This window comes from Dysidea avara, chromosome 12 (genome assembly GCF_963678975.1).
Source record: "Dysidea avara chromosome 12, odDysAvar1.4, whole genome shotgun sequence".
NCBI lineage: Eukaryota > Metazoa > Porifera > Demospongiae > Dictyoceratida > Dysideidae > Dysidea > Dysidea avara.
The window spans coordinates 643,223-671,160 of NC_089283.1; the positions used below are offsets into that span (position 1 = coordinate 643,223).

A 27,938-nucleotide genomic window follows, 5' to 3' on the forward strand; every position below is an offset into this window, starting at 1 on the left:
GTCTCAATTTGGAACCCATTTTTAGTACAAAACATCGACGAACTAGAGCGGATACAGCAGAGAACCACTAAGTTAGTTCCAGAATTAGCACAACTACCATATGAAACAAGACTACAACACCTTGACTTACTTTCTTCATTTTGTAGAAGACAAAGAGGCGGTTTAATAGATGTATATAAAATAGTTAACCATTTGTATAGAGTTTCACCAGACCCATTCCTCACCATTGTTGACAGTATTACTAGAGGACATCATCAGAAAATATTTAAGCATCACTCCAGGATCAACCTAAGATTAAATTTCTTTACTAACCGAATTGTAATTAAATCAGTGGAATTCCCTCCCTCTATATGTGATCGCGTCAGATAGTTTAAATAAGTTTAAGAACAATTTAGATAATTACTGGCATCAAATTGGATATGGACAGACTAAAAGGCCCTCGGCCTATTATTAAGTTACCTGTAATGATTGTACATTGTCCATAATTTAATACTAATACGTACTAATACCCAAAAACCAGCCTCACAATAAGTCTTGGTAGTATAAGCAAGTTCAAAAGTGTCTACAGAAACACTTCCAATAAGTGATTTTAGTCCTGAAGTGGAAGGAAACTGCAATACCCCTAGAACTGTCATATTATCAGCATTAGTCTATTGCCTTCGATGTATGGTTGCTGCGGAATTTAAAAATAAATAAATTTACTACTGACTGACCAACTAACCAACTGCCTGATGCCTTCAGACAAACGTAACTCAACATCCGCTAAGACTATGAACCTGATTTAGATGTCACTACAGCCTGACTGGTGAGTTTTGGCATACTGCAGTACATATAATACATGCTTCATGGACTTACCTGTGTCCTCCTTTGTGTCCCATTCACCTTTGCTGACAGCACAAAGTGTCAATTCATGGTAGCACAGCATGATGGCTTCCCTACATAACGGAAATCATGTGAGTTTTCCATTGTGACTGGATTGATTACAGAGGTTCACCATTTAGTGTTGTAATGCTGTGTAACGGGTTAAGTGTAATGGCCTTCACTTTTCAGTGATAATTGATAGTTGGGGCACACGTTCAGACGCAAAATGAATTTAATGGAATGCCTGGAATCATTCTTCCTTTTGATTTGGTATGTGTGGCTTCATTGGTCATAAGTATATGTTATAAAAAGTAAACAAGTAGAAGGACAAACTAATAATTTTCAGTTTGATGAAGGATCCAGCCATAAAAAGTAGTGAAACAAGGGAGGTCTCCTACACCTACAAAGTAGCCAGTGTTTGAGTAGTAAAAATCCATGATCATTTCAGCCCTATTAATAAGACCACCTCATTATGGTGACCATGTCAAGGACGTCCCGAACATAGCTAAGATGTGCTTCATGATGTCATTAATAAGACCACATTATTGGGTCAAACCCCACACTAGTGAGAAAGGTGAAACATCCTTATTTGTTCATATGGTCAACAGTGCCTGACACAATATTACAGACATTAACTAACTAAACTTCCTTATTTGTTCTTACGGTCAACAGTATCATGCAGCAGGTAGCTAAGCATGCTGCAAAACTGCTTGTACGGTCGCAGACAGTGTCACAGTAAGTATGTCTGATTTCCTATTTGTTTATGCTTCTGTCTCAATTTAATTCTGGTGGTGACTGAAGGGGCCACCCAATTGTAGCTGACATCAGGTACTGTATGTGAGCTTGTTGACATATAGCCATTATTTTACACACAATCAATGCATAAATTATTGTCATTGCAACAATACCTGATATGTCTACAACAATGTCATGTAGCAGAAATGATGACATACACTGCTGTGCCTTCTATGCCATAGGGGTGGGAGATTATATCGATTATGGGATTAATCGTGATTGTGTCTCAACATCGTGATGTTGATATGTATTATATGATCATCATGATGTTGTGACATCACATGTATATAGTTCAAAATGATGCACATACTATTGTGGAAGAGCTTGATCTGGAAAACAAGTCTTCTGAGACAGTTCATTTTTGTAAATAAATCTTACTATTGAAAAAGCTTACCTGTTACAAACCGTTGAATTTCTAAGGACACTATTATTCAATATACTGTTTGTATTGAACTATAGCTGGGTGATCAGTTGTACACAATTTCACCTTGTTTTGTAATTTATACGAAGTTGTGCATATACGATAGTTTGATGCGTGTAAAGATATTATCATAATCGTGACATTCTACAATCGTGAAGGTAGCAAAATATCATAATCGCTCAGCCCTACTATGCCAGCTGATCCATATCTCCTAATTCTGTAATTGTGATCATCCCAAACATTATCATGACATTATCATAATGAGAGCTATACAGCTGCTAGATATGGGGTAGTTTATTGCATGTCATTATTTCTGGACAGAATATTATGATCTGCGTAGTGATGTTTGCTATGTATCTCATCCTCTATGTATGTTCGGTTTATCTAGCTTGGAACCATGTGGTAGGCATTGAAAAACTTTATAGTGTGTTTGTAGTTTTATTTGGTTCAGTTAACACCTCAAACATCATCCAGACCTGTGGGGTGAAGGTGAGAGGTGTTGCCATAGTTGGAGGGGAAGGGGGTACCTGGGGGGATTTCAGGAGTTTTATCAAGAGTCCATAATAGAGACTATGTGCTCTTGGTTTTATGCAATACTTGAAACTTTAAAAGCTTCCAGATTTACTGTGGAATAGGAAACATTATCTTTGGTTTCTCGAGTGATAGAAAGATAGAAAATTCATTCTGAACAATAATTTGAATGGGTCTTCAATAAAGCAGTCAGGTAGTATTATCACTCTATTAGAACAGTCACTAAACTGCAATGGAAATTAGAGCTGTAACAAATATGTTTGATGTTTGAGCAGTACGACAAGTGAAATTCAAGATGTATTTTGAATTTATGTGTCATTCTCTATTTAAAATTCCATGATAGTATTTCAAAATCACTACAATTACCTTTCACTACTGAAATAATTGGAAATAAATTAATCACAAGTAAAATTTCCTAGAATCTATGTACAAATACCAAATATACCGCAATTATTGCTAAAAATTTAGTTGCTTTGTATTCAAACACTTACTGGAGTATTCAAGTACTTCCATACCAAGCACATATCCAAGAGGATCAAACATTAGTTTCAGCTCTAATGGAATTCCTTTTCAAATATAATTTCTGCTCAGGAGATAAAATTACAACAATGCAGTAGCATACTCTAATAGAACACTCAGTTATATTTTTGTATAGTATGATTTTGGTTATGGAGTGAAACCTCTAATTACTGAGGTCACTTGCTTCAGTAACAGCTAAAGCAATAATAGTAGCAATGTTGTACTTTATGACTAATCTTACTGTATGTGTTGTGTAGGAGTCATCAAGGTGTCAAGGTCTATGACCAAAAAGTGTCCATGTATCTGGTGAACTAGTGTGTTATGTAATAGTTGTAACACAGGCATGAGGGCATACATATCAGGCAAAGCCTGAATGCCCCTTGTTACAGCTAATATGCGAGTTTAATGTTTAATCAGTGCTATTGAATTGTTTATAGAAAAATTATGAAATTCACTAAAGGCCTAGATAGGTAAGCTTGCTTGTAGAGTGGTTACTCTGTGCAGAGTGGTAGCTTCGTGATGGGGGCATGTCCATATTCGAAAACGTGTGGAAACGATTGGTGAATAAGCATAGCACTCGTACTTACCTTAGCCCAACATTTTTAAACTCGTAGGATGGCGAGGATAACAAAACGCTCTCTGTCTGAGTGGTTTTTCATGGCAAAATCCAAGTCGTGCATCCTAATCACCAGTGTTGGGCAAGTTACTTTGGTAAAGTAACTAGTTACATATTGCATATTACTTGCAGCTGAACTATTTAGTTACAGTTACATATTACCCATAAAATAAAGTAACTGTAATAATATTACATATTATATTACTTTGTGTCCACAGCCTTAAGCTGTCACGTGTGAAACTACCACCTTATCACGTGACACGATTGCGTCGTTGGACAACGTGCAAATCTTGATTATAAGTAAGAAGCAGGTGAATAAGCCTCATTCAGTAGGCTTCATTACTTCGTTGTGGCTAGGCGTTACTCAGTGGATTACTAACGAGATTAGTAACTTCGTTACTTGTAGTAATAATATTATGTAATATTAGATTCGTTACAGTAACTATATTACTTAGGTAGCGCGTTACATTTGTAAGTAAGTAACTTGAGTTATATTACTTGTTTTTATAGCGTATTTCGTTATATTACTTAGTTACCACAAAAGTAATAATATTACGTAACGCGTTACTTTTGTAACGCGTTACTTTTGTAACGCGTTACTCCCAACACTGCTAATCACGTAAGTGTTAATTGATCCCCACAACTGATTTTGGCATCAACATCTATATAAACACTGCCCAGTTGTAGTCTGGGCGGATCCTTTGATCTGAGGTGTGAAAGTGTTACATGTAATTTTGCTAATCACTAAAAATTACCACTATATTTTATAAGGTGTGGAAAAAGTATGTTTTGCAAGTTATGAAGTTAGTACTCCTCTTCATGTGACGATCACACTGAAGGAACAGTCAACCTGTCCATAGTTCAGTAGACACTGGCTAGTGGTACTATAATGAACTGACTAGCACAATTGTTTGCAGTTATAAATTATTCGTACTGTAAAACGCTTTTCTAAACATCACTGCTAGCTGATCACTAAGACATTCCTTAGGAGAGAGCAAAACAACCAGGAGAAAATGTATACTGCTTTCTTAGCAGTAGTGTCTGTATCCTTCTTGTACATGGACCACAACAAGTTGAGGTGGTCATGATTAGCACAAGAGGAAAGAGTACAACTAGTACTGTATAGTATGGATCATGTGATTTGGGCTCTTTTCCTTCAAGCTGTGTTGGTTAGGCCCATAAATGTCTTTAGAGTGACTCCCAAACCATCCAACATTTGAATTTCCTACTAACTGCCTGACTGATTCCTTCAGTCAAGACTAAGTTGATTTCATCACTGTTCTGTCTGTTTGACATTGCTTTTGGTGCTTTTTTGTCAACCACAGCAACTACAATGCATGCATCATGGACTTACCTTTGTCCTCCTTTGTGTCCCATTTCTTTCTCCACTACCACATAGGTGCATAGGTGTTGATTTGTGGTGTTAATGTGTTGATGGCTTCAGTGCTTAATTTCTGTTACATGACTGGATCGATTGCAGAACCACTTCTCACACCGTTCATCATTTGTAATGCTGTGTTACAAGATGGAATGACCACTTCTCATTTGATAAAAAACATGTCCACACTTATTGTATCCTTTTGTACCTGTCCCAAAATATTCCTTAGCACACATTAATCAGTTATTCAGAAGATGTTCCATACTTTAACCCCTTAATTTACACAAGACATGACACCCATAATAAACTAGTGTGGTTAGTGTGGTTAGTTTAAGAACAGTTATCATGTGCTAGTAACAATATACACCTGAACCCATCTAAGAGTGATTATTAATCAGTGTACTACTACTACTAGAGTAGGAACTGAAGGTACACAAATGTGGTCCATACTTTACTAGTACATGAAGTGTGGCATGATGTGTATCTGTAATATCATTACTCTGTAACAGTGTGTGAGTTGTATCACAAGTCCTGTATATTGATAAGTTTTTTGAGAGAGATGTAAACTTAAGGGATTTCTTGGCAGTCCAAGAAAACATTTACTAACTAAAAGTCGTGATTATCAGATGTTCATTCAATGTTTGGGTAAGACCAGACAAATATATGTACATTAATTTATTAGCAATTACACACTTTGTACATATGTATACGGTAAGGAGAAATTAAAAATTTAAATTAGAGTATGAATGAAAGGAATGAAATAAGGGAGGTCTCCGGCAGCTAAACTAGTGGACATTTAATTCATTCATTTTCAGTCACTTCACTTGACTAAAGTATGAATTTTTCGATATTTGTAATAACACAATTCATTACTGCATGCAGTATGCAGTGAAAACATAATGGCCATAATTAATTGCTGTACACACGATTAGACCCCTAATATCATCTAGCACTTCACTAAGGCACATGTGTTTGGCGTCCTATTGTGTTCTTCATGGTGTATGTATTGTGTTCTTCATGGTGTATGTATTGTGTTCTTCATGGTGTATGTATTGTGTTCTTCATGGTGTATGTATTGTGTTCTTCAGCATAGCCTCAAGGTACCAATTCAAATCTGATTTACCTTACTATTACAAATTGTGTCTTGTGGTTTTAACAGAATTACCTGCTAAACTACAGGTAGTCAATTTATAGTGTTTTGACAGTCTAAAGCAAAGACTCTTTCTAGAAGTGAACAAGAAAATGTATTTAAAATAGAAATTCTCTACCAATTTTTTTACAGCCATGCTTTTGGAGAGTAACAGATAGGTAATAAATCACAGTTCACCTGTATGACTGTAGATTGGCAAAAAGAAATGACCAGGCCAGTTCCCATGACACTACAGTCACATATAGAGAACCTTATATACACTGTCACACACACAACAGACCTCACTATTGTTGTTTAGTGTATGTCAACAAGTGACCACAATATTAGAGTGTTAACACTGTTATTAAACCAAGTACATTATTATCACCTGGTAACCAGTGGTATGTAATATTACACCTCAATGTGGTTAGGATGATGTCAATGTGTTAGTATAGTGATTGGTAAACAACAATTGTGTTATTACAAGACCTTGTTATGTTTTATGATATTCATTTTAACTGTACTGTGTTACACAACAATGAATAACATTACCCTGATATCAAAGGGTAGTAGCATTACTACTAACTCTTGTCACTATGTAATAGACATTGGTACCCTAGCTTAGTAGCTCCACCTCTTGATATTATGGTGATCTTGTTACACAGCTAATCAGGACCCCATTGCTACAATAATGGGACCAGCCTATGCCTCCCTCAACACTTCCACTACTGGAGGAAAAAATGTTCTAATTGAAGCCCATGAGAATTTGGAGAGGGAGCGAGCTAGAGGCAATACAGGTCCACATGTTGATGAGCTGGACAGCAGCTTCAAGTTACTGTTACTACTGAACACATTAGATACTAAACTACTTCACTTGTCTGTGCAGAAGATCGGCAAGTAAGCAAGCTAATACACCTTATGGGACATAGTTTGGTGTAGAGGAATTTTGGTGGTAGCTACTGAGTACTATTGTGGTTAGTGTTTGGTGGCTTCTAATGTTTTAATTGGTCTATTCTACAGTTATAAGATTACACTATTTGTTGTCTATTACACAAGAAGCCATTAATGTAGAGTTACTACCATTTGATGTCCTAATGACTTCCCTTGTAATTTTCAATTGTATGGTCTCTGCTGCACTTGTAGGGAGGTGAGACTAAACCCTGCGGCAGTGGCAGGTGAAGTTGATGTGCTGCAACAATTCTGTGGAACCTCTGCTCAACACTGCTTGGAATCATTAGAGTACACCTCAGGTGGGTGTGTTTTAATATCGGACTACATGTGTTGACAGTTTGGTTGCCATAGAGATGGTATTCTCAAATGGCTGCCGAGCACCTCCATGGCGACAGGCTCACGGTGACATTTGCTACTTGCAGGTGAAACCACAAGATGGAGAAATGTTCTATGTCACAGCCAGTACTGAGGGGTACTATGTGAATGGGGTGTGTGTGTGTGTGTGTGTGTGTGTGTGTGTGTGTGTGTGTGTGTGTGTGTGTGTGTGTGTGTGTGTGTGTGTGTGTGTGTGTGTGTGTGTGTGTGTTGAGTGTAGGTAGGCTATGTCTAGAGTGTCATGTCATAGTGTCCCTGGTGTCATGTCTCCAATTGTCTTGTGAAAGAGTTTAGTGGATGTCATGTGATATACAGGGTGTCAGTGCTAGTGGTGAGGTGACTCATGAGAGAAAATCAGAAGTGGCAGCCACACTTGTTACTCTACTGAAGCAGAGAAGTAATCACTTCAACACTACACTAGCTAAGCAAGAGTTTGTTTATGAGGAGAGAAAAGCTAGTGCCAGTGATAATGAAGCTGTGAGAATTGAGGTGGAATTGACTGAGATTCCTGATCAACAAGATGAGCAGATAATGAGCCCCAAGACAGCAAGGTGGGTGGTGTGATTTGATGATACAGTTTGTAATGTAGTGTACAGTCCTCAGCAGAGGAGTAAACTAGTTAGTGACCAGAAGAAGAGACCTAAGGACACTCCATCCTCTGGTGTAATGGAGCCATCACAGAAGTGGAAGGCACTTGGAGTCACCACAGACTTCTCACAGACTAAACCAAGGTACTATTATTTCAAACTAGCCACACCACTTTATTACTGTATTACTGCACCACACAGTTCTCCTGGTAAGAAAGTCAGGAAGGGAACTGAAGTGTCCCGAATTGACAGTCCTGGTGACCGGCTGAACCAAGCATCTCGGAAGTCAAGGGGAGGGTGAGCAACTAATGTAAAACACCACCTTGTGAGGGTAGCTAAACAATAAAGACAGCTAGTATAGTTACTGCATTGAGGACAACCTCTATTGATAGCCATTGAGTCTCAAATTGAGTGATCAAGCAGTGATAAAACGTTTAGTAGTTATGATAATAGCGTACTGTTATAACTTAATGTAGTAAAACACTTGATGACAACTACATTATGTAGATAATGATGGAATGCTCTAATGTGGTTATTGTCAACTACAATACAATTAGTTGAGATTACTATTAGTCATGTTAAGGTGTTTATGTGTTACCAGATTGTGGTCAGCTGGGTCAGGCAAAGAGCCACCAACAGGCGAAGTTAGTGACAGTAGCTCTGAGGAAGAAGAGGAAGAGGAACAAGGAGAGAGGAGACCTGTTAGTACTTGTACATATACTATACTATGTAGTGAGTGTACTGTGTGTAATGGAATCAGACTAGCTATTGGTTAGACATTGGGACCTGCTCCTGGCAGCCATACTCAGGCACACTGTATTTATAGCTGATCATGATGGCTAATGTGTTCAAAGGAAAAGTTTCATAGTTGAGGAGTAATCTACCAAATTTACGATAGTTTTGTTTTCCACCTCAAAAATTCTAACTTATCAGTTGCATACCTGCCACCTGCTTAAGGGATTTTGTTTTATGTGTAACTAGCTATAAATGGTTTGACTGATTTATTGACAGGTTTGACTGGTTTACTGACAGGTTTGACTGGTTTAGACAGGTTCCATTACAAACTATATACTCTTACTGTAGGAGTCTAATGCTGACCTACCCAGTGAGTATTGGCAGATACAGAAACTGATAAAATACTTGAAGGTGAAGTAGCTGTTTTGTGGATGTGTTATGGATAAGTTATTGTAGGGAGGTAACCAGACAGCTACTGTGATTGCATTATGTTGTCTGCTTGACTTCAACCTGACAGCAGAGACCAGTCAGATGGCAATAAGAGATGTTGGAGGGCTGGACTTGCTCATCAACTTACTGGAAACTGACAACACAAAGTGTAGAATTGGAGCACTACAGATATTGATGCAGATATCACAGAATGCTCAAACCAGAGTGGCCATTGCTGACCTACAAGGTGACTAGAGTCGTAGCTACCATCATCACCTTGTATATGTTGTCATCTCTAGGGCTACCGATGATGGTGAAGATATTAGATCACGATGAGAAACAGCTGAAGTGTCTTGCTGCTGAGACTATTGCTAATGTGGCCATGTTCAGGAGGGCTAGAAGGATTGTCCGACAAAATGGTGGCATCAGAAAACTGGTGAGGGACAATGTACACTTGTGGGTCATATATCAGCCACCTCCCATAGGTCAGCTTGTTGGAGTTACCAACAACTGCTAGCGATCCTGACCCTGAGGCATTGTCTGATCTTGAAGTAGCTCGTTGTGGGGCTCAAGCATTATGGAGCTGCAGCAAGAGCAAGAAGAACAAGGCAGCCATCTTTAAGGCGAGGGCTGTACCATTACTAGCTAAACTACTTCACTCAGAAAATGAAGATGTGTTAGTACCAGTGGTGGGTACTTTACAGGAGTGTGCATCAGAGGTGAGTAGTTGTGTTAACATTGTTAGTGATGTTAACATTGTTAATAATGTGTCTGTCTGTTTGTGTGTACAGCCTGCCTACCAGGAACTGATCAGAAGTGAAGGAATGATAGAACATCTTGTTAGAGGGCTGAAGAGTGACAACACTTTACTACAGATGCACTGTGCTGCTGCCATTTTTAAGGTAACAAAACCATTAACATCATCACCACATCATGTTGGGTGATCCATTGTAGTGTGCAGAGGAGGAGGCTACCCGATCACTTGTTAGGAAATATGATGGACTAGCTCCGTTAGCTAAACTGCTCAAGTCAGCAGTAGGGAACATGGAGCTACTTGTAGCTGTGACTGGAGCAGTATGGAAGTGTAGTATGGCTATGGAGAACGTCACTTCTTTTAAGGAACTAAAAGCTATCGACAGTCTAGTAGCATTATTGAACAACCAGCCTGAAGAGGTCACCTATCTGATACAGCACTACTAATACTAATAGTAATTCATACAGGTATTGGTTAATGTGGTAGGAGCACTAGGGGAGTGTGCAGCTGAGAGTGACAACAGGGTGAGTATCAGGAAGGCTGGGGGTATTCCCCCAATGGTACAGCTATTGACTGGCACTAATCAACCACTGCTAATAAATGTCACTAAAGCATTAGGAGCTTGTGCTCTTGACATGGAGTCCATGTCGTGAGTTATGGTGACATCACTAGGTGTCATTGTTACACACTGTGACCACTAGGGTGATTGATAAACAGGATGGTGTGCGGTTGCTATGGTCACTACTGAAATCACCCAATCCAGAGGTATAGTATGACATGTGGGTACTTGTCGAAGCCTTGTACTTCAAACACAGGTGCAGTCTTGTTCAGCTTGGGCCATCTGTCCTTGTATTGAAAACATGAAGGTATGTTTGTTTTTGTGCTTCATTGTGTACTCATTATATTTTCACAGCATGCTGGTGATTTGGTGCGATCATTTGTTGGCGGACTAGAGCTGATAGTAGGATTATTAAAATCTGACAATAATGAAGTACTGGCTAGTGTGTGTGCAGCGATAGCAAAGATAGCCTGTGATGAAGAGAACCTAGCTGTGATCACAGATCATGGAGTGGTCCCTCTGTTAGCTAACCTTACCCATACAGTTAGTATTACATGTGTGGTGACTATATGATCCTCATAGTGTTATGTTCAATAGAAAGATGATCACCTCAGACGACACCTTGCTATGGCTATTGCTAAGAGTTGTGCATGGCGTAACAATCGTGTGTCGTTTGGCCAATGTGAAGCCGTAGCTCCATTAGTATGTTACCTTCAGTCTCCAGACCCTCTGGTACACCAGGCTACAGCACTAGCTCTCCATCAACTATCCAAGGACCCTGACAACTGTATCACCATGCACGAGAGTGGAGTAGTGAAGGTACTATATTACTATCTCTCAAATTAACCATTGTTATCACCTGATAGTTACTACTGAGCAAAGTTGGGTCAAGTGATGAGAAGTTACAAGAGGCTGCTGCTGGCTGTATTGCTAATATTAGAAAACTGGCATTAGCTAATGAGAAGGCAAAGTACAACTGATGTATTGTTCTCACAGATGATATCATAAGTTAAACAACTGTACACATTTTTGAAATCCCAGCTATATTACAAATCGTATTCATACAGTGGTCTCTGATCATTTATACAATATCCGTAACAGGTAGTGATTAAACTGGAGTACCCAAGTCATTGGAATTCACTACCGGTCCATTAGCCTTCTATAAACACATTATTGTTATTAGTTAACATATATACACCACTGAATACCTTTTTCCCTAAGTAATCGAAGCATCCATTAGGGCATGTACAAGTTCCTCCAAATTCTACCGGTAGCTGGTCAGCATCAATGTACTCCTTCATGGGTGAATGATGACTTGTTGACGGTAGTTTAGTGACTAACCTTTAACTTATTTATCTGATCTGGTGGTAATAATACAAACTTGGTAGCTGTTACAGGATCCAGCCATACCTTAGCTATCTGCCACAATATATAAAATAATCTGGCGAAAGAACAGTAACAATGGTATTAATGAATGTGAAATGTTACCTAGGTACGTTGATGAAGAATGCCTACACAAGGGAGACAAGAAGTACATGTCATAAAAGACAACAAGTGTTATTCATACTCTGCCTAGTCTTTCTGGGTAGTAAGTTTGGTCGATGTTGATGACATTTCTCAACAAACTGAGACTCTTCCTATGTACCAGTCCCATACCACTCATGTCATGTATTTCAGCAACAGTCTCAATATTCCTTCCTAGTCTAGTAGAGTTCTGTTCAGCTCGGCTAATCTGCTTCTCATTGTGGTAGACGTGACGGTAAATGAGATCATCAATAGGAAACTAAACACAAATATAGATTATGGATATGTGTGCTGGGGAGGATAGCCCATATAGCCTAATATTTTGAGGGAGACTTCAAGGTCAACAGCAAAAATTTTATCCTTGAAATAAACCTCCACATAATCTAATACATTTGCAAATCCGAAATTTTGTAACATTGCTCAACCTCGAAAATATTGCTCCTCAAAATATTTTAGGCAAAATGGTAGATCACAACACTGTTGAGCTATGTGTATTAAACATGATCTACCTTATAGACTATATTAATGGGAATTTGAGGATGTATTGGAGCACTATTGTTTACGTGCTCACTAGCACTACAACAAACTAGGTACATATACATACATGATGGTAAACTATAAAGAAATTTCCAGCATGACTACTTTTGTGTCCTTCCTATGAATAACCAAGTAAGAAAACAACCATCCAATGTAATGTACACCAATATCTTGCATCTTCTTGGGAGCACTGACATGAAACGACTCTTGCTTTAGCAAACATTTTGATATCAAAAGTTTGCATTGCAACAAAAGCCTTCAATTAATCACATGTACTGTAATTCACATCCTTCAGCTAGTAATCATAAATCACAAGCAATTTTGTCCATGCAAAAATTAATGATTGAAAAACTAGTCTTGCAAATATTACAAGCTCACAGTAGCACAATTATTATCTGTAATAATCTCACAAACCACACATGAATTTCCAAATTACAAATGTGACTGGATCTGCGAAAACCGGTCTTATCGCCCAAGACAGGAAGTTTGATTTTTTTTCACAGAAACACAAAACTTTATGAATGCACTATCAAATTTCACTGTCACAGTCGACCAGAGTAAAGTGGTCTGCTTTCGCTAGCTGCTTTTTTCAAGCACAGTGGCAAGCCATACGAGGTGGTCTGGGGTCTTGATGGAGCCCTGGCCAACCAGGAGGTGGCTGTATAGCTCCGTGGTATTGGACAGTGACCTGTGCTGTACATTTCCTTTCATTTCAGCCAGTTTTAAGTCCTGAATGGCCCATAACTTGGCCCAACATGTTCCTCTTCAATTTTTAAAACAGCATCTTGTCTGCCTTCCAGGCCCCCAGCCTCCCACCCCTTTTGGATCACCTGATACAACCAACCTCAGTTTAAAACACTATCTAAAATGGCAGGAAACTTAGCTGTTGACTACTTCTTCAGTGGATGATCTGGAAGATAATAAATTGTTATAAAACATGTGAAAATTTGGTACAATTTGGTACGTGTAGCTACCACCATTGGGCTACAACACTCTGAATATTTAAAACCGGCATTTCTCAATACTTTCAAATGAGCGATAAGACTGGTTTTCCCAGAAACAGTCACAAATCAGGTTTTGAATCATGAAAATATTTCAAATCATGTACAGAATACGAAACTGTTGGACCCATTATATCATAGGGACCGATGCTGCTCTGTTGAATGGTATTAATGTATACTGGCTCTAGCCATGTACTAGTAAAGAACACCAACTGCAACACTCCCACACACTACACAACTCACCGCAACTAGCCGTTCAACATCCATGGAGCCACTACATTGGAGATAAAGTGGTCGACCTTCTTTATCGAACCCATGATAAGATGAAGCTAATATCTGTGGGTAAAGATGATAGACAATGTGTGTGGTAGAAGTGCAGGCACATGTCCAATCACATGTTACCCAATATCTACCACGTGACTGTGGGAGAGTAACTGTTGACCATAACTAGCTCAGTATATTCGAGCTTTACATTGTACTGAAATCTTCTCACCTCTTGGATTTCCTCCTCAAGGGGTTGCTAAATTAGAAGGAAGCACAAGATAAATACCGGTACTTTATCCGCATACCGCACCCACTCACTGGTCGCTCCAATATCGTGTCGACATCCTTCTCCCTTCTCCAATCACACGTTTCGCGGTATTGTCTTGAGAATAACAATTGAAGTACAATTGTGGTGGCTAACTAATCTCACTACTCACTTTAGGGCATCTTGTACCACAAATTTCCGTGCACGAAGGAATCTCAAATACGTGCCCTTTAGTGTGGTGTTAATATTAATGATATTAAACTAGCTACTAACAATAAACAATTTCAACTAACGTCATTTGATAAATAGTCGTCTGATAATTGAGACTTGAAGTTTTCCAAAGCTTTACCTTGCTCGTCAGAAAGATTGTCCAGTTGTCCGCTCATTTTAAACTGCTTCCTGCTTCATTAGAATTAGTCACACCTATCTTTTCGGGGTTTGTTTTAATATTACGTCATAGTAATCGACTATATAAATTTGCAACTTGAGCAGTTTGGCTATTCTGTTTGCAGCTGCTGGTAAGCGCAAACATGATAAGCTTGTATCTCGTGATAATTACTGCAGGGCTGGCTGCAGAGGCTAACTTTGCCGTCACCCCTAGCAAGTGTCCAGAACTATTAAATGTGCCCAGTGACACGGCCTCAGTTTTATTCGCTGGTGTTGTACAAGACTTGCTAGCTCCAGATGAGAATGGAAACTACGGAGCCGTGTTGACCGTAGAAGAAGTACTGCTTGGAGAGGACGTGATGGAGGATTATCTGGCCGCTAAGTATTCTGATGACCGGTACGTACCATGCTCAATTAGCTATTCAGTGCTAGTGTTGAGATTATTGTATCATAACGAGATCACAGACTAGTTAATTAATAAAGCATTTGGTACATGTACTAGCTAATTAGCGAACTCTTCTCACGTATTTCGTGGATTTTGTTTCCGATTGCGTTCCACTTTTCCAGGACATTGCATTATAAAAAGCACCCCATTCGACCTCATTTGTCAAGTTTTACATGTGCATGAATGGGCTTGTCATTGCGTAACCACGGAGATCGCGTTTGGGCATGTGGGCGCGGGGAAACACCCAGACACAGAGGTTAGTGGTCTGGTTATAATATAATATCTATGTCACTTGTTAACCTTTTGACTGGATGACAAGGTTTACATATTCATTGCTGAAATGTTTTTAGCCATGATCAGATTGAGTTCATTTTTTATTTAAACCTGTAAACCATGTCTTTGGAGAGCATAGGACCCCTGGAAGGTTTCTTTGGCTACTGGAACTGTAAAAGTGACTCATCCAAATGTTATTGGTTATCAGACAAAAGAATTTTTGTCAGTGGAGTGGCACTGCTCATAATGCTTTCAGCTGATCCAAGTGCTTGATGTAAAATAGCAACAGCAACTGTTTGGCTTAGTCCAAATTAGCTGTGAACTACAAATCTTCAAAGTCATCCCTATTGTGCAGTCTTATATGTGACCGAATTTTGGAAAAACACCCTTATGGGTGCATTTGACACATTAAATATTTAGTTCTGAAACACAGCATTATAAGTTAAATTCCTACCCAATTAAGGGCCCTGAATTACAAGAAAATTTTTAGAAATATTTGAAAAGTGCTTTCTGCTATTAACAACACCATGCTAGTTTCAAAAATTCTAATTGTTTCGGGTGCGACCATAAGGGTGATTTTCCAAAATTCGGTCACATATGTAAAGACAATAATTATGGCAGCTATCTGTCAAGGTGCAGCTATCGTGCATGCAAGGGTGTCTCTAATTACTGTAGTGAAGCAAGGGGGTGTCACTCAGGCTCTTGCTGTAGGTCAATCTGTGACCGCGGTCAAACTCTAAGTCAATGGTCAAGGCCACAAAATAGCTCTTACAGTGGGTCAAGAGTCAAAACGATACGGAAGGTTCGAAACCCACAATCAAAACTATACGCAGCTATTATCAAGTTTATGGAATTATATGTAACTCACAAGAAGTAAGGATCTCCAAAAAGATGTTTTAATGCTCCAACAGGCATTTCGCCATAACTATAATGATTTTTCTCTCCCAGCTGCTGGTAGCACGCACTAAGAAAGTATTATACTAGGTTACAAGCGCAGGTGCGTATAGGAAAATAGAGAAATAAGTAGAGGTCAAAAGTTCGACAAGAAATGTTCAAGTCACAGGTCAAAGACGATAAACGCTGCAAGTCAAAGGTCAAGGTGAAATTTACCCCGGTCAAGACTTTGATCGCGGTCGCAGATCTACCTACAGCGTGAGCCGACGTGACACCCCCTTGTGAAGCATGAGTTCTCAGACTAACTACTTACCTAACATGAATATGCATAATTCAAATCCATAGTAATGCAGTTTTGAATATATTCATAGCAAGAACAACAATTTTCTTTGTGGGTTTAATGCTCCGATTTGTTCACAATAACACTGAATAGGTTCACATCATATATCTATTCTTATGGATTACGGATTTGCAAGTACCTTGAGAAAGAGCAGCTCTTGGTGAACAGGATGATACCAAATGATCCAACAGTAAAACTCCACTTGTCATTTTGGACCTTATCTTTTGTAATACATTTCCTATGGAGCATTCTGACAATCTTATAATAGCTATTCATTCATATCTCGTGACATATTAGTGGATTTGCTGCTAGATTGTTATAGCTTATTCTTAAGCAATTCTAACAAGCCAAAGTGAACAGTAATAGCATAAACTATAGCTTGTCAAAATGATACCAAAGTTGGTGGTTAAATCTGGTTAAATATATGTATGGGTGATTCTCAGCAAGATTAATACTGTGTTTTGGCGCGGATTCTGTCTGTCTCAGTCTGATGAGTCACACACAGCAATGCTTTAAATCGTAAATAACACCCCAACAGAACTTAAGATTTGAAAGTTGTCTGCATACAAAGTTCAGTGTTACAGTGCATCTGTCATGAATTGCTACTACACAGCATAGCCAGCCTGTAGATGATTCATCTTATCAGGAATGTCCCAAAACTTACAATAATGAAAAATCAGAAACCTTCATCAATGAATATTGCAAGTCAAATTATTTGCAGCTACTTAATTGATTTGATCTTAATCGCACTGATCACCTAATTTGTCCCTTAAATTTCCCTTCCTGGTATGTACATCATCACATGATCTTAACAAGTCCTCAAGGAACAATTCTACTATAGGGTTGTAACAAATACTAATACTCGACGAGTACTCGTTAAGGAATTTGGTACTCAGATAGTAAAAATGGTACTCGAGTACTTGTTAAGATCACATTACCCAGCTCACATGATGTATTTGTCATCAGGGAGTGACACAATGAAGGCTGTAGAGTTTGATTTAATTTTTTTTTGGCAGGAACACTAACATCAATACTTTAATACAGTGTGTGTATCATTGTTGTTACTTGAAAAGCTACAAAAGATGTCAAATGGGTATGACTACTTGCAACTAGTATTTGTGAGTACTCGATTGTTAATCGAATGCTAAAAAACCATCAGCCGTAAATTTTGCTATTCAAATATCTTTCATAACAATACATATAGTGTTGCACCACTGTCACTATTAGGGACTTTGTGGGATCAAGGCACTTCCCAAATGCAGAATCCTAGGTCACAACTGTATACCAGTGGTGGATACAGGGGGGTTGCAATGGTTGCAGCTGAAACCCCCTCTGAAAATTGCGCTTGCCCTTAATTTATTTATTTACGATTCATGTGGGTGATAAAATCACCAAGAGTTATAAATAGTGTATTATCAAGAGTAGATTATCTACTCTTTGGTATTATATTAGGACTTTTTCTACTGGTGAACTGGCAATACTTCATACTTTGCCTTTGAAATCACCATTACGGTGTTCTACAGCATGTGGTTATCTTTTCTTTTTTGGTCTTCGACTTACAGCTAGGCAATTCCAGAGTGGAACCTGAACCCCCTCTAGATCCACCACTGTATACCCCAATATGATTGTCCTAGGATATAAATTTAGTGAGGCTATAATATAGTTCAACAAATAACCAAACAAAATTTATAAAGCATTAGAGCACAATAGACTTGATTGTTTTGTTCAATACTATTTATTAAATGCTATCCCACTAGGGACCTGTGAGAAGGCTAAAGCCTGTGAATACAGGGAGTTTACAGTAATTGTCAGCTCAAACTTACCTTGATGTGTCTTTATCTTGCAGCAATGTCATTTCAGTGTATGGATTTGGGTCCAGCAACTGTATGATGGAAGTTGTGAAGGAGGAAGAGTATTTAGTTTCAGTAAATGTGATAGAGGGAAGACTGGTACTACATTATGATGGAATCAGTTCACCAGTAATTCTACTATACACCAACTCAACATTAAACAGACACAAAAAACAAACCACAATTTCAGGTAAGAGAGTGGAATTGTTGAATATATTGTAGTCAATTGTTTCTGCTATAGATCCACAGTGCTGTGAAGATGGAGTAGACCATACAAAGGGTACACAGAAGCTCTGCCCTAGTATCCCTGAAGCTAAAGATTGTGATGTTGACTATGCTATATGTTGCAGATGTTGTTACTTTGCAGGAGCTACTGGTACAAGTTGTATGCAGTTTGCTAACAGGTTTAATGGTCATTGCTTCAATGTGTACACTGAATGTTGCTATGATGGTAAGTCACTGTTATTCTGTTCTTACCATCTTCTCCACTGTGTTCTCACATGATAGACATTTTGAATATAGTTTACCTGCATGTTCAAAAAATTGCATGTACAGCTACATCATTAAATGTGTGCTATCTTTATCGCTTCGGACATAACTTGACCACGTATACAAAAATGGCTTACACAGTTATTGTGTATCTGGTACTTATCTCTCTTGAATTATTGTAATGTGTTGTGTGTTGTTCTTGTACAGTATTAGGAATTACCACCACTTCGATTAGTCCAACTCCAACTCCCAGTCCTACCACCTCTGACGTACCTACATCAACTAGTCTTGTTATGACCACTTCATTAGTGACACCTACCCCGTCACCTCCTCCACCAACTCTGATTATCAGTGGACAAGTTAGTGGACCTGATATTGGTTTACCACCTGTACCAGTAAAGATCACTTATCTGTTGGATGGAAGTGAAGATGTTCAATGGGAGATCACAGTACCTGAAGGAGTTAACTTGACCAACTATGGTGTATTGTTTCCAGTGTCTTTACTACCACCACTACAATTCCTCACCACTGATGAAAGTGTTAATGCTAACTTCTTTAATGGTTTATTCTCTTCTGTAGCCATGGTTACAAGTAATGACACTTCTTTTACACTAAACATTACTGGTACTGGCTTAACTACTAATGGTAGCATAACAACTGTGAATTTTGAAGCAGTGGCATTTGGTGACTTTGATCTAACAACATATCCTGCTGACTTGTCCACAGTAAGTTACAGTTATTATGTTGAACAAGATGAACCAGGGAGGGTGATAATGTCTGGTAACATTGGTGATGATGACATCCCTCTATCTGTGATGTTCAACTACTCACCAACTACAGATGAAGTACCCTTTGATGATCGACAGTTTGGAATTGACCAATCAAATGTTTCAGTAGAAGATGATGGGAGTACTCTGAGGTTTACATCAACTAGTTCATTGTTGCGGCTCCTCCCGACACCAGCCGTGTGTGCTGCTGGTAACCTAACAACTCCTTACATAGACTTCACAACTATAAAGGCTGCTCGTGAAATTGTATTTGAGGAGGATCGTCCAACTCTCTGGCAAATAAATATTCCTAGTGGAAGTGAAGTGGAGGAATATTATCGTATTATACCATTACTGATATCACCAGTTTCTCTGGCATTTTCATCAGATGTAGTCGATGTGATGGGCGAAAACTTCTTTGTGAATGCAACACTACAGACTGATGATCACACATTTGCTTTGGGTTTTACAAGTGTGGGAATTGTTGACTCCACAGAATATGACAATCTTGAAGTGTTACAGTTCAACACAGAGGGTAGTGGTAGTCTCCTAGAGACCTTCAGCAGAGACTCTCGTGGTCGTTCCTATACTCTGTTATTCAAAGAAGACACTCCTGGTAAAGTGTTTGCTACGACAACTATTGGACGACACAGGCTGCGACTAGAGTTTACCTATGACAACAAGGATGATAAGCCGAGGTTCCAAGATGTCAGTTTAACAATGAGCCATACTTCATTGAGTATAGACAATAACACTTTATCATTTAATCTATCAAGTACATTAAAGAACTGGAACAGTAGCTGTCCAGAGGGAAGTGGTGGGTATAGATGTCAAGTTTGTCAAGGAGGATACTTTGGAAGACCAAAGAGAAACTGGCCATGTAGAAGGTGTAGGTGTAATGGACACTCTGACGGATGTCGCAGACGAAGTGGAAGATGTATTGGGTGTGGTGACAACACTAAAGGAAGAAATTGTCAATTTTGTGCTGACATGTTTTATGGAGATGCTGTAAATGATGTTTGTAAATGTGAGTTGTATATTACCAATACATACTAGGAGTGTGTATAGTGATAGTATTGGGGTTAGAGGTGTTAACTTCTATATATGGTATGTTAATATATTTTGATGATTTACTACCTGTAGCTTGTGATTGTGATCAAGATGGATCTCAAGATCTGACATGTAACAGAGAAAGTGGACAGTGTAATTGTCATGATGGTATCACCAACAGAACTTGTAACAGTTGTGTCAATGAAGGATTCTGGGGACCAAAGGATGGCCAGTGTAGAAACTGTACTTGTGTTCCTGACAATACTATAGAATGTGTACAGGTTAGTTTGTGTCATTGTGTGTCAACAATGCTTGGTACAATCTGTCTGACCATTATATGTAGCCAGACGAGTATCACTGTCATTTTAGATGTTGTTGGTAGTCCCGGATACCCAGACCGCTTTTTTCCCTTTTGTATTTGGGTGGGGGGAAAAGGGAAAGTGGTGTGGGTTCAAGACTAAGTACGTAGCTAGCTGTATGCTGTAAAGAGTGTTGCAGAAAGTCGTGCTGCACGTGCTGCGTTGTATGATGCTGGTGTGCTGTAACTGATCATGTTCTTCATTGAATAAAGGTGTGTTCTAAGTCTTCTGAACTTTTTAATTGATTTTTTAAGAATAGAAGAAACTGGCCCTAATGGGCATGCACACTACGTAACTCTATGCTGAGATGTTCTATTTAAAAGGTTTTGCCTATACCTACACCTACAGAACTAAAACAACAAAACCTCCAGAACAAAGGATAGAAGGAGGAATGAAAAGGGGGCTTAAACAACTCCAAGGCATCCCTGCCCCAGTGCTGGCTAGAACATGACCCTTAAGGGGATGACCAGAGGATATGATGGCTGATCTGCTAATTTATTTATTTAGCTATTTATTGTTCTGTTACTTTACAAACAACTGTTGACTAGAATGGATGTACCTTATTTTCTTCATACTGCCAAATGCCAGCAAAGTGCAAGCTCCTTTCATGCTTTTGTATTGATGATGCCACCGCACAGCACCAACATGTACAGTTGGATTTTCAAGATGGCCAATTTTACAGTAATAATGAAAACTCTTTCTACACAGACTGCACTAACTATGACAGCGACATTGAGTACTTTACCAGTAATGATGTACACCCAATGGCCACTGACTACACAAACACAGCTAAAGGAAACACTATTTACGGCTTTTCATGAGCTTTATATAATATTGGAATAACCATTCATTTCTAAATAGTTAACTGCAATTTTACTCCACTTTTTTCAACAATTGAAGGATAGCTACACAGCAGATGCTGATACCTCAATATGTTATGGTCAGGATGATGTAGATATGTTCATTGTACAAAATGATTATTATGTACACTAAGAAGACTGCATTTTGGAAAAACGATCCAAATCGCACATTAGAAGTTTTGAGATAAACGGTTTTAAAGAATTCAAGTCAGCATAACTCTCCAAGGATAGCAAGCATGCGTATGAAATTTACACAAAAGATGTATCAATCTATTACCTTTCAGGCCACTTCCAGTACTTGTAGCTGCTTGCAAAGTTTCCTGCCAGATAAGATAGAAAATATGAGCAGTTGGACGAATGAAGTAGTATCACGAGTGCTCACAAAGGGGTGGGGGGGGGGGGGGGGTGGTGGGGAGGGCACGAGATAGACTTAAAAATGGAGGCAGACCACAATTGGAGTCCAGATACGAGATTACAGGGCTGTGCTGGCTTCCTAGTGGCTGACATGTAGCAAAATCAACAGAAAAAGTGCCTGGCCAACATTATCAGGCCATCCATTGATTCTTGCCAAGCCAGACCCTCACAAGGCCAGATACTGCCACTCGAGATCTCTACACCACCCAGAAAAGACGTCTGTTAAAACCAGCCTCGAGTAGTTTGAGTAGTACTGAATGTCAAAACTAGTAGTACAATAGTGTAGCTATCCACTGGAGGTGTTAGTTTGATTTTGCCTGATGTGCGATTTGGATCGGTTTTGTAAAATCTGGTCACAATTACTATTCTCTCTAACTTCTACATTTCCTATTAAATTGATACATACAATTCCATGATAATAATACCTGTACGGTGCACACATGAACTATACCGAATACTCAGGCTCGCCCCATGATGTTGATAGCATCTGTCAAGCACTATTAATTGTATTCCCTCTACCACTATGAAAACACTTGTGGTACACTATCTAAAATGTATAATAGGTTGAACTGCAGCATTGTAGGCTTAATATGTAGATCAAGGATTGTAGGGTCTGTGTTCCTTTGCTATTGCACAACTTTCTCACATTGCATACACTGAGTAACTACTGCATATTAATTTGTTATTTTACAGCAAACTGGTGAGTGTGTATGCAGAGAAGGATGGACTGGTGATAACTGTTCAGTACAAGGTGAGATAATTGCTTTGAAGTCATTGTGTTTAAGGTTTGAACATTTATAACCAGTCATTTGAATAGTAAAATCTGATTGCCTGAAAATGTTTGGCTCAAAAAGCTTTGTAGAGCTTTGTATGCTTTGCTCTTTGGCCTTACATGTGTGTTTTAAAATTAGCAACCTATAATTGTTTGTGATTACCACGTGTTACCTAAGAACTCAATAATTGGTCTAATTTTGTTAGGCAATAATGCTAGGGGAATACATGATTTACTAATCCTCAGGGTGATCTCAGTGAAGTAAAAATTCCACAGATGCATTCAGGTTCCTGTTGGCTCAGGGGGACTTAAAAGTCCCTTCAACTTTTCTTTGTAGACATCAAGATACTCTCAAATAAGGCAGTCAAGTGTTACGTATGTGACCATCTCAGCAAAAACCTGTCTAGTTCACATAACTTCTGAAATTCTTTTTATTTTGCCAGCATTATCTCTAGTGTCCAAGGAACGTTTTATCCTATTGTGGTGAATAGTTTTAGAATTATAGCACTAAACAGTAGGAAGGCAAGGAAATTGATTTATAACTACAGGCACGTCCAGTCTACAACGTTGGAATTTGGTTTAATATATTCACCATGCATAGGGACCCGCTGATTATGCTGGCATAATAATGGGCATAATAAGTGCCTGAAAGGATTGAGCATAATTCTAGCATAATAGGAAGAAAATTTGAGCCATACTACAAATCCTTGATGGTCAAAATACATATCACAGAAAAAGATCAATATACTCTAATAGAACAGTCGATAACTCTAATAGAACAATCAGGCAGCTGACTGTTCTATTAGAGTGTATCGATATTTTCTGTCAAATGCATTTTGAAGAGCAAGGATGTTCTTGAGCCATTTATTATGCGCCCATAACTGCAAATTTATTGGGAATTGAGGCATAAAGCTTGAGCATAATTTAAGCATAATAGGTAAAATTTTGAGCCATGCATATGGATTGGCAAATCACTCAAGGTATAGTTTTTAGCCCTGTAGTCACATACATGTATGAAGGCAGCTTTATAGAAAAAATGATGACCATCTCGTCTACATCTACCACAGTGTAAACAAATGCATGTAACACACATACTGTTGGGGCTACAGAAATGAAATAAAGATTTTCTAACATTTCACGAGCAGGCTAACAACATGGTTTATAATTTTAATCGATTTGATTCTTGCTTCTTTGAAGTAATGGCTCAATTAAAACTTGCATATGTGTCAATGTAGCATGCATAACTGAATGTTAAATTTTGCTTTCCTCTAAACGCATGCTTGTGCAAACTAGGCAGGTTTCTACTGAATATGGTCACCAAATCTTATATTAAATTGCTTTAAAATTGAGTCTAAAAATACTAGTGGGGCATACTCCTTAGTTACCAAGACGCTTATGTCCCCCACCACCCAATTTTTCGGTGTTTCCTCCATCTTGGCTAAATTTTGTAAAACTTTATTTGACTACTGTTTAAGGTATATCATGTAAAGTAACTTGTATTGTATATTATCACTATTCCTCTCTTCAGTATCATGTATACCACTTGATGGTCCTGATAATGGAGTAATTGACTGTACTGGTAGTGTTTATGGAGACACTTGTTCCTTCACATGTGATGATGGTTATGAGCTAACTGGTAGTGACACTAGGACCTGTCAGAGTGATGGAAACTGGAATGGTTCTGAGGCTGAGTGTGAACAAGGTATATTTGTTATATTTCAGTGTTAGTTGTGAAAAATCAAATACAGTAAAACCTGTGTAGTAAGGACACATTGGGACTGACCAAAAGTGTCCTGACTATCAAGGTGACCTGATTATCAAAGTGCCCTGATTATCAAGGTGTCCTGATTATCATGGCATCCTGACTATCAAGGTGACCTGATTATCAAAGTGTCCTGATTATCATGGCGTCCTGATTATCATGGCATCCTGACTATCAAGGTGACCTGATTATCAAAGTGCCCTGATTATCAAGGTGTCCTGATTATCAAGGTGTCCTGATTTCCAGGTTAGTTTACAAGCTAAGGGATAGTTAGGGACCTGAATGTGTCTGTGGAATTTTTACTTCACTCTAGTCTACACCTTCACTAGTCTACACCTTCACTAGTCTACACCTTCACTAGTCTACACCTTCACTAGTCTACACCTTCACTAGTCTACACCTTCACTAGTCTACACCTTCACTAGTCTACACCTTCACTAGTCTACACCTTCACTAGTCTACACCTTCACTAGTCTACACCTTCACTAGTCTACACCTTCACTAGTCTACACCTTCACTAGTCTACACCTTCACTAGTCTACACCTTCACTAGTCTACACCTTCACTAGTCTACACCTTCACTCTAGTCTACACCTTCACTAGTCTACACCTTCACTAGTCTACACCTTCACTAGCTAGTCTACACCTTCACTAGTCTACACCTTCACTAGTCTACACCTTCACTAGTCTACACCTTCACTAGTCTACACCTTCACTAGTCTACACCTTCACTAGTCTACACCTTCACTAGTCTACACCTTCACTAGTCTACACCTTCACTCTAGTCTACACCTTCACTAGTCTACACCTTCACTCTAGTCTACACCTTCACTAGTCTACACCTTCACTAGTCTACACCTTCACTAGTCTACACCTTCACTCTAGTCTACACCTTCACTAGTCTACACCTTCACTAGTCTACACCTTCACTAGTCTACACCTTCACTAGTCTACACCTTCACTAGTCTACACCTTCACTCTAGTCTACACCTTCACTCTAGTCTACACCTTCACTAGTCTACACCTTCACTCTAGTCTACACCTTCACTCTAGTCTACACCTTCACTAGTCTACACCTTCACTCTAGTCTACACCTTCACTAGTCTACACCTTCACTAGTCTACACCTTCACTCTAGTCTACACCTTCACTCTAGTCTACACCTTCACTCTAGTCTACACCTTCACTCTAGTCTACACCTTCACTCTAGTCTACACCCTGAGGATTCCCCCTAGCATTATTGCCTAACAAATTAGACTTCAACCAAATAGTTAGTTTAAAATATACATTGTGAAGTGTGAAGTACATTCCATGAAAAGTGCAGTCCCTGCGGCTCCATTGTCCTTGGTCAATTTATACCTTTCTTATCTCCCACACTTAAAATTTTGTCTGTATATTAATTCGTTGTTTATGTTTGTGTAAAGCACCTTGAAGAATAGTGTGTTAACTGTATTTTCAATATCCTTACTTCCCTACTATCTCATACAGTGTTTCACTGTAGTTCCTCTGAATAATTCAGCCTCAGTGATCAAATATATAAGGTGACCTTACTGCCAACTTCTTCAAAAGACTGTATGCGTTGTCAAGCTCTGACACATCACAACAGTAAACATATAACAAAAGTGTGAATTTATCATTCTGTGTTCGGCATATCAGCTATGTGGGCTTCTTCCAGTGTGACAGATTCTTCTAGCTAGAATAATAGTGAGAATAGTCTAGGACGTAGTGATAATTGGGAGCTACAGTCTGATAGTTATGTATAGAAAATTCCATTCTTTTTTTTTTCGAATTCCATAGCAATATAATGAAAGCATTACAGGTTGATCTGAAGGCTTGTTTGGGCTTAATTTTTAACCAATACTGCCTCATCATCATCAGGGAAAAGTGAGGCCTGTTTTTGGGTGGTGTTTTTTCATGGGCCACACCCAAACCTTTGTGGTCCCTACTATACAGTACTATCGTACTATATGATATTCATGTATCATTATCACAGTGACATGTCCACCACTAACTACACCTGATGATGGTACATATAATTGTACAATGGGAGGTGATGGAGCTCATGTTGTTGGAGACACTTGTACCCTAACATGTGATGATGGGTTTGAACCAAGTGATAGTATTAGTAGACAATGTGATAATGATGGTAGCTGGTCTGGTAGTGATCCTACTTGTGATAGAGGTGAGTGTGGTGGTGCCATTATTCATGTGAATATTATGGTGTGCTGGACTACAAGATACACTACCATGTGTCTTGATCAATTTTACTACAATTTGCTGTTGTGTATCAGCTAATGTACCATGAAACCACCTAACTTCAAAGCCAAATTCCAGGGTACATATCTTATAAACCCTGGCTGGCCATGATACATTTAAGTTAAACCATGGCTGGCTATGGTACATTTAAAATAAACCATGGCTGGCCATGATACCTTTAAATGTACCATGGCCTTGATATATCTGATGAGGTAACGTTGTTTGTTTTTATAAGAATCCTGGCAGTATTCGATTGTGGGAGTTTATTATTACTCACGTGATGAAAACCATGAACCCGATTTTGCATTCTACAGCACTCATACGAAGGCGATTCGACACCCTTACCACCCTATGAGTTGACAAACGGAAGTTTAAGGTGAGAACTAGTGTCATGGTTAATTTGCAATCGTGTGTCCGCGTGTTTGATTACGTACCACGCCCACTTTTCGTATATCACGAGGTAACCACTCTACAGCGAAGCTTACCCCTCTGGATGTTTAGAAAACATTGTAAACAGTGGTTAAACGATGTAGCAACTTTGAAACACTTGTTAAATTGCAAAATTGAGTGTTTCCATGATATTCATAGGATTTGCCTGTTTATGTTAACAAACGTAACTGCAACGTTACTTGCTGCTGACCCATAATCGAATTTTACACGACTGTCTATATAATAAATCCAGCGGGCTGCCTCGTATTGGCTTGGGTGATTAGTTACCCACCACAGTAGGCTATTAGCCTACATGGTACATATCAGTTGTATCACGTGCCCTCGTGATTTGCCTGATATG

General features: G+C 38.8%; 3 protein-coding genes across 3 annotated transcripts in view; 2 read left to right on the top strand and 1 right to left on the bottom strand.

Annotated features, from left to right (window-relative positions):
* LOC136241383 (outer dynein arm-docking complex subunit 2-like) overlaps positions 1-11,704 on the top strand; it is a 13,018-nt gene extending 1,314 nt beyond the window's left edge. Inside the window, exons 4-22 of the mRNA XM_066032573.1 lie at positions 6,916-7,147; positions 7,394-7,500; positions 7,553-7,689; positions 7,892-8,127; positions 8,173-8,307; positions 8,365-8,460; positions 8,765-8,864; positions 9,247-9,309; positions 9,355-9,574; positions 9,627-9,763; positions 9,813-10,046; positions 10,119-10,229; positions 10,282-10,500; positions 10,549-10,730; positions 10,783-10,846; positions 10,897-10,947; positions 10,995-11,183; positions 11,238-11,459; positions 11,507-11,704. Coding sequence (XP_065888645.1) covers positions 6,916-7,147; positions 7,394-7,500; positions 7,553-7,689; positions 7,892-8,127; positions 8,173-8,307; positions 8,365-8,460; positions 8,765-8,864; positions 9,247-9,309; positions 9,355-9,574; positions 9,627-9,763; positions 9,813-10,046; positions 10,119-10,229; positions 10,282-10,500; positions 10,549-10,730; positions 10,783-10,846; positions 10,897-10,947; positions 10,995-11,183; positions 11,238-11,459; positions 11,507-11,620 — 2,849 coding nt within the window. The 3' untranslated portion in view covers positions 11,621-11,704. The remainder of the gene's footprint in view (positions 1-6,915; positions 7,148-7,393; positions 7,501-7,552; positions 7,690-7,891; positions 8,128-8,172; positions 8,308-8,364; positions 8,461-8,764; positions 8,865-9,246; positions 9,310-9,354; positions 9,575-9,626; positions 9,764-9,812; positions 10,047-10,118; positions 10,230-10,281; positions 10,501-10,548; positions 10,731-10,782; positions 10,847-10,896; positions 10,948-10,994; positions 11,184-11,237; positions 11,460-11,506) is intronic.
* LOC136241384 (uncharacterized) lies at positions 11,623-14,683 on the bottom strand. The gene is made up of 10 exons (XM_066032574.1): positions 14,525-14,683; positions 14,404-14,459; positions 14,285-14,348; positions 14,196-14,222; positions 13,946-14,038; positions 12,208-12,423; positions 12,129-12,151; positions 11,982-12,081; positions 11,849-11,935; positions 11,623-11,799 (listed from the first exon to the last, which is right to left on the bottom strand). The coding sequence occupies exons 1-10, from the start codon at positions 14,615-14,617 to the stop codon at positions 11,749-11,751; spliced, it is 810 nt and encodes a 269-aa protein (XP_065888646.1). The 5' UTR covers positions 14,618-14,683; the 3' UTR covers positions 11,623-11,748.
* A 51-nt stretch (positions 14,684-14,734) lies between these two features.
* Positions 14,735-27,938, top strand: part of LOC136241382 (uncharacterized) — an 84,779-nt gene continuing 71,575 nt past the window's right edge. The window contains exons 1-8 of the mRNA XM_066032572.1: positions 14,735-15,015; positions 18,417-18,610; positions 18,662-18,871; positions 19,117-20,703; positions 20,820-21,007; positions 23,053-23,110; positions 24,660-24,833; positions 26,886-27,074. Coding sequence (XP_065888644.1) covers positions 14,762-15,015; positions 18,417-18,610; positions 18,662-18,871; positions 19,117-20,703; positions 20,820-21,007; positions 23,053-23,110; positions 24,660-24,833; positions 26,886-27,074 — 2,854 coding nt within the window. The 5' untranslated portion in view covers positions 14,735-14,761. The remainder of the gene's footprint in view (positions 15,016-18,416; positions 18,611-18,661; positions 18,872-19,116; positions 20,704-20,819; positions 21,008-23,052; positions 23,111-24,659; positions 24,834-26,885; positions 27,075-27,938) is intronic.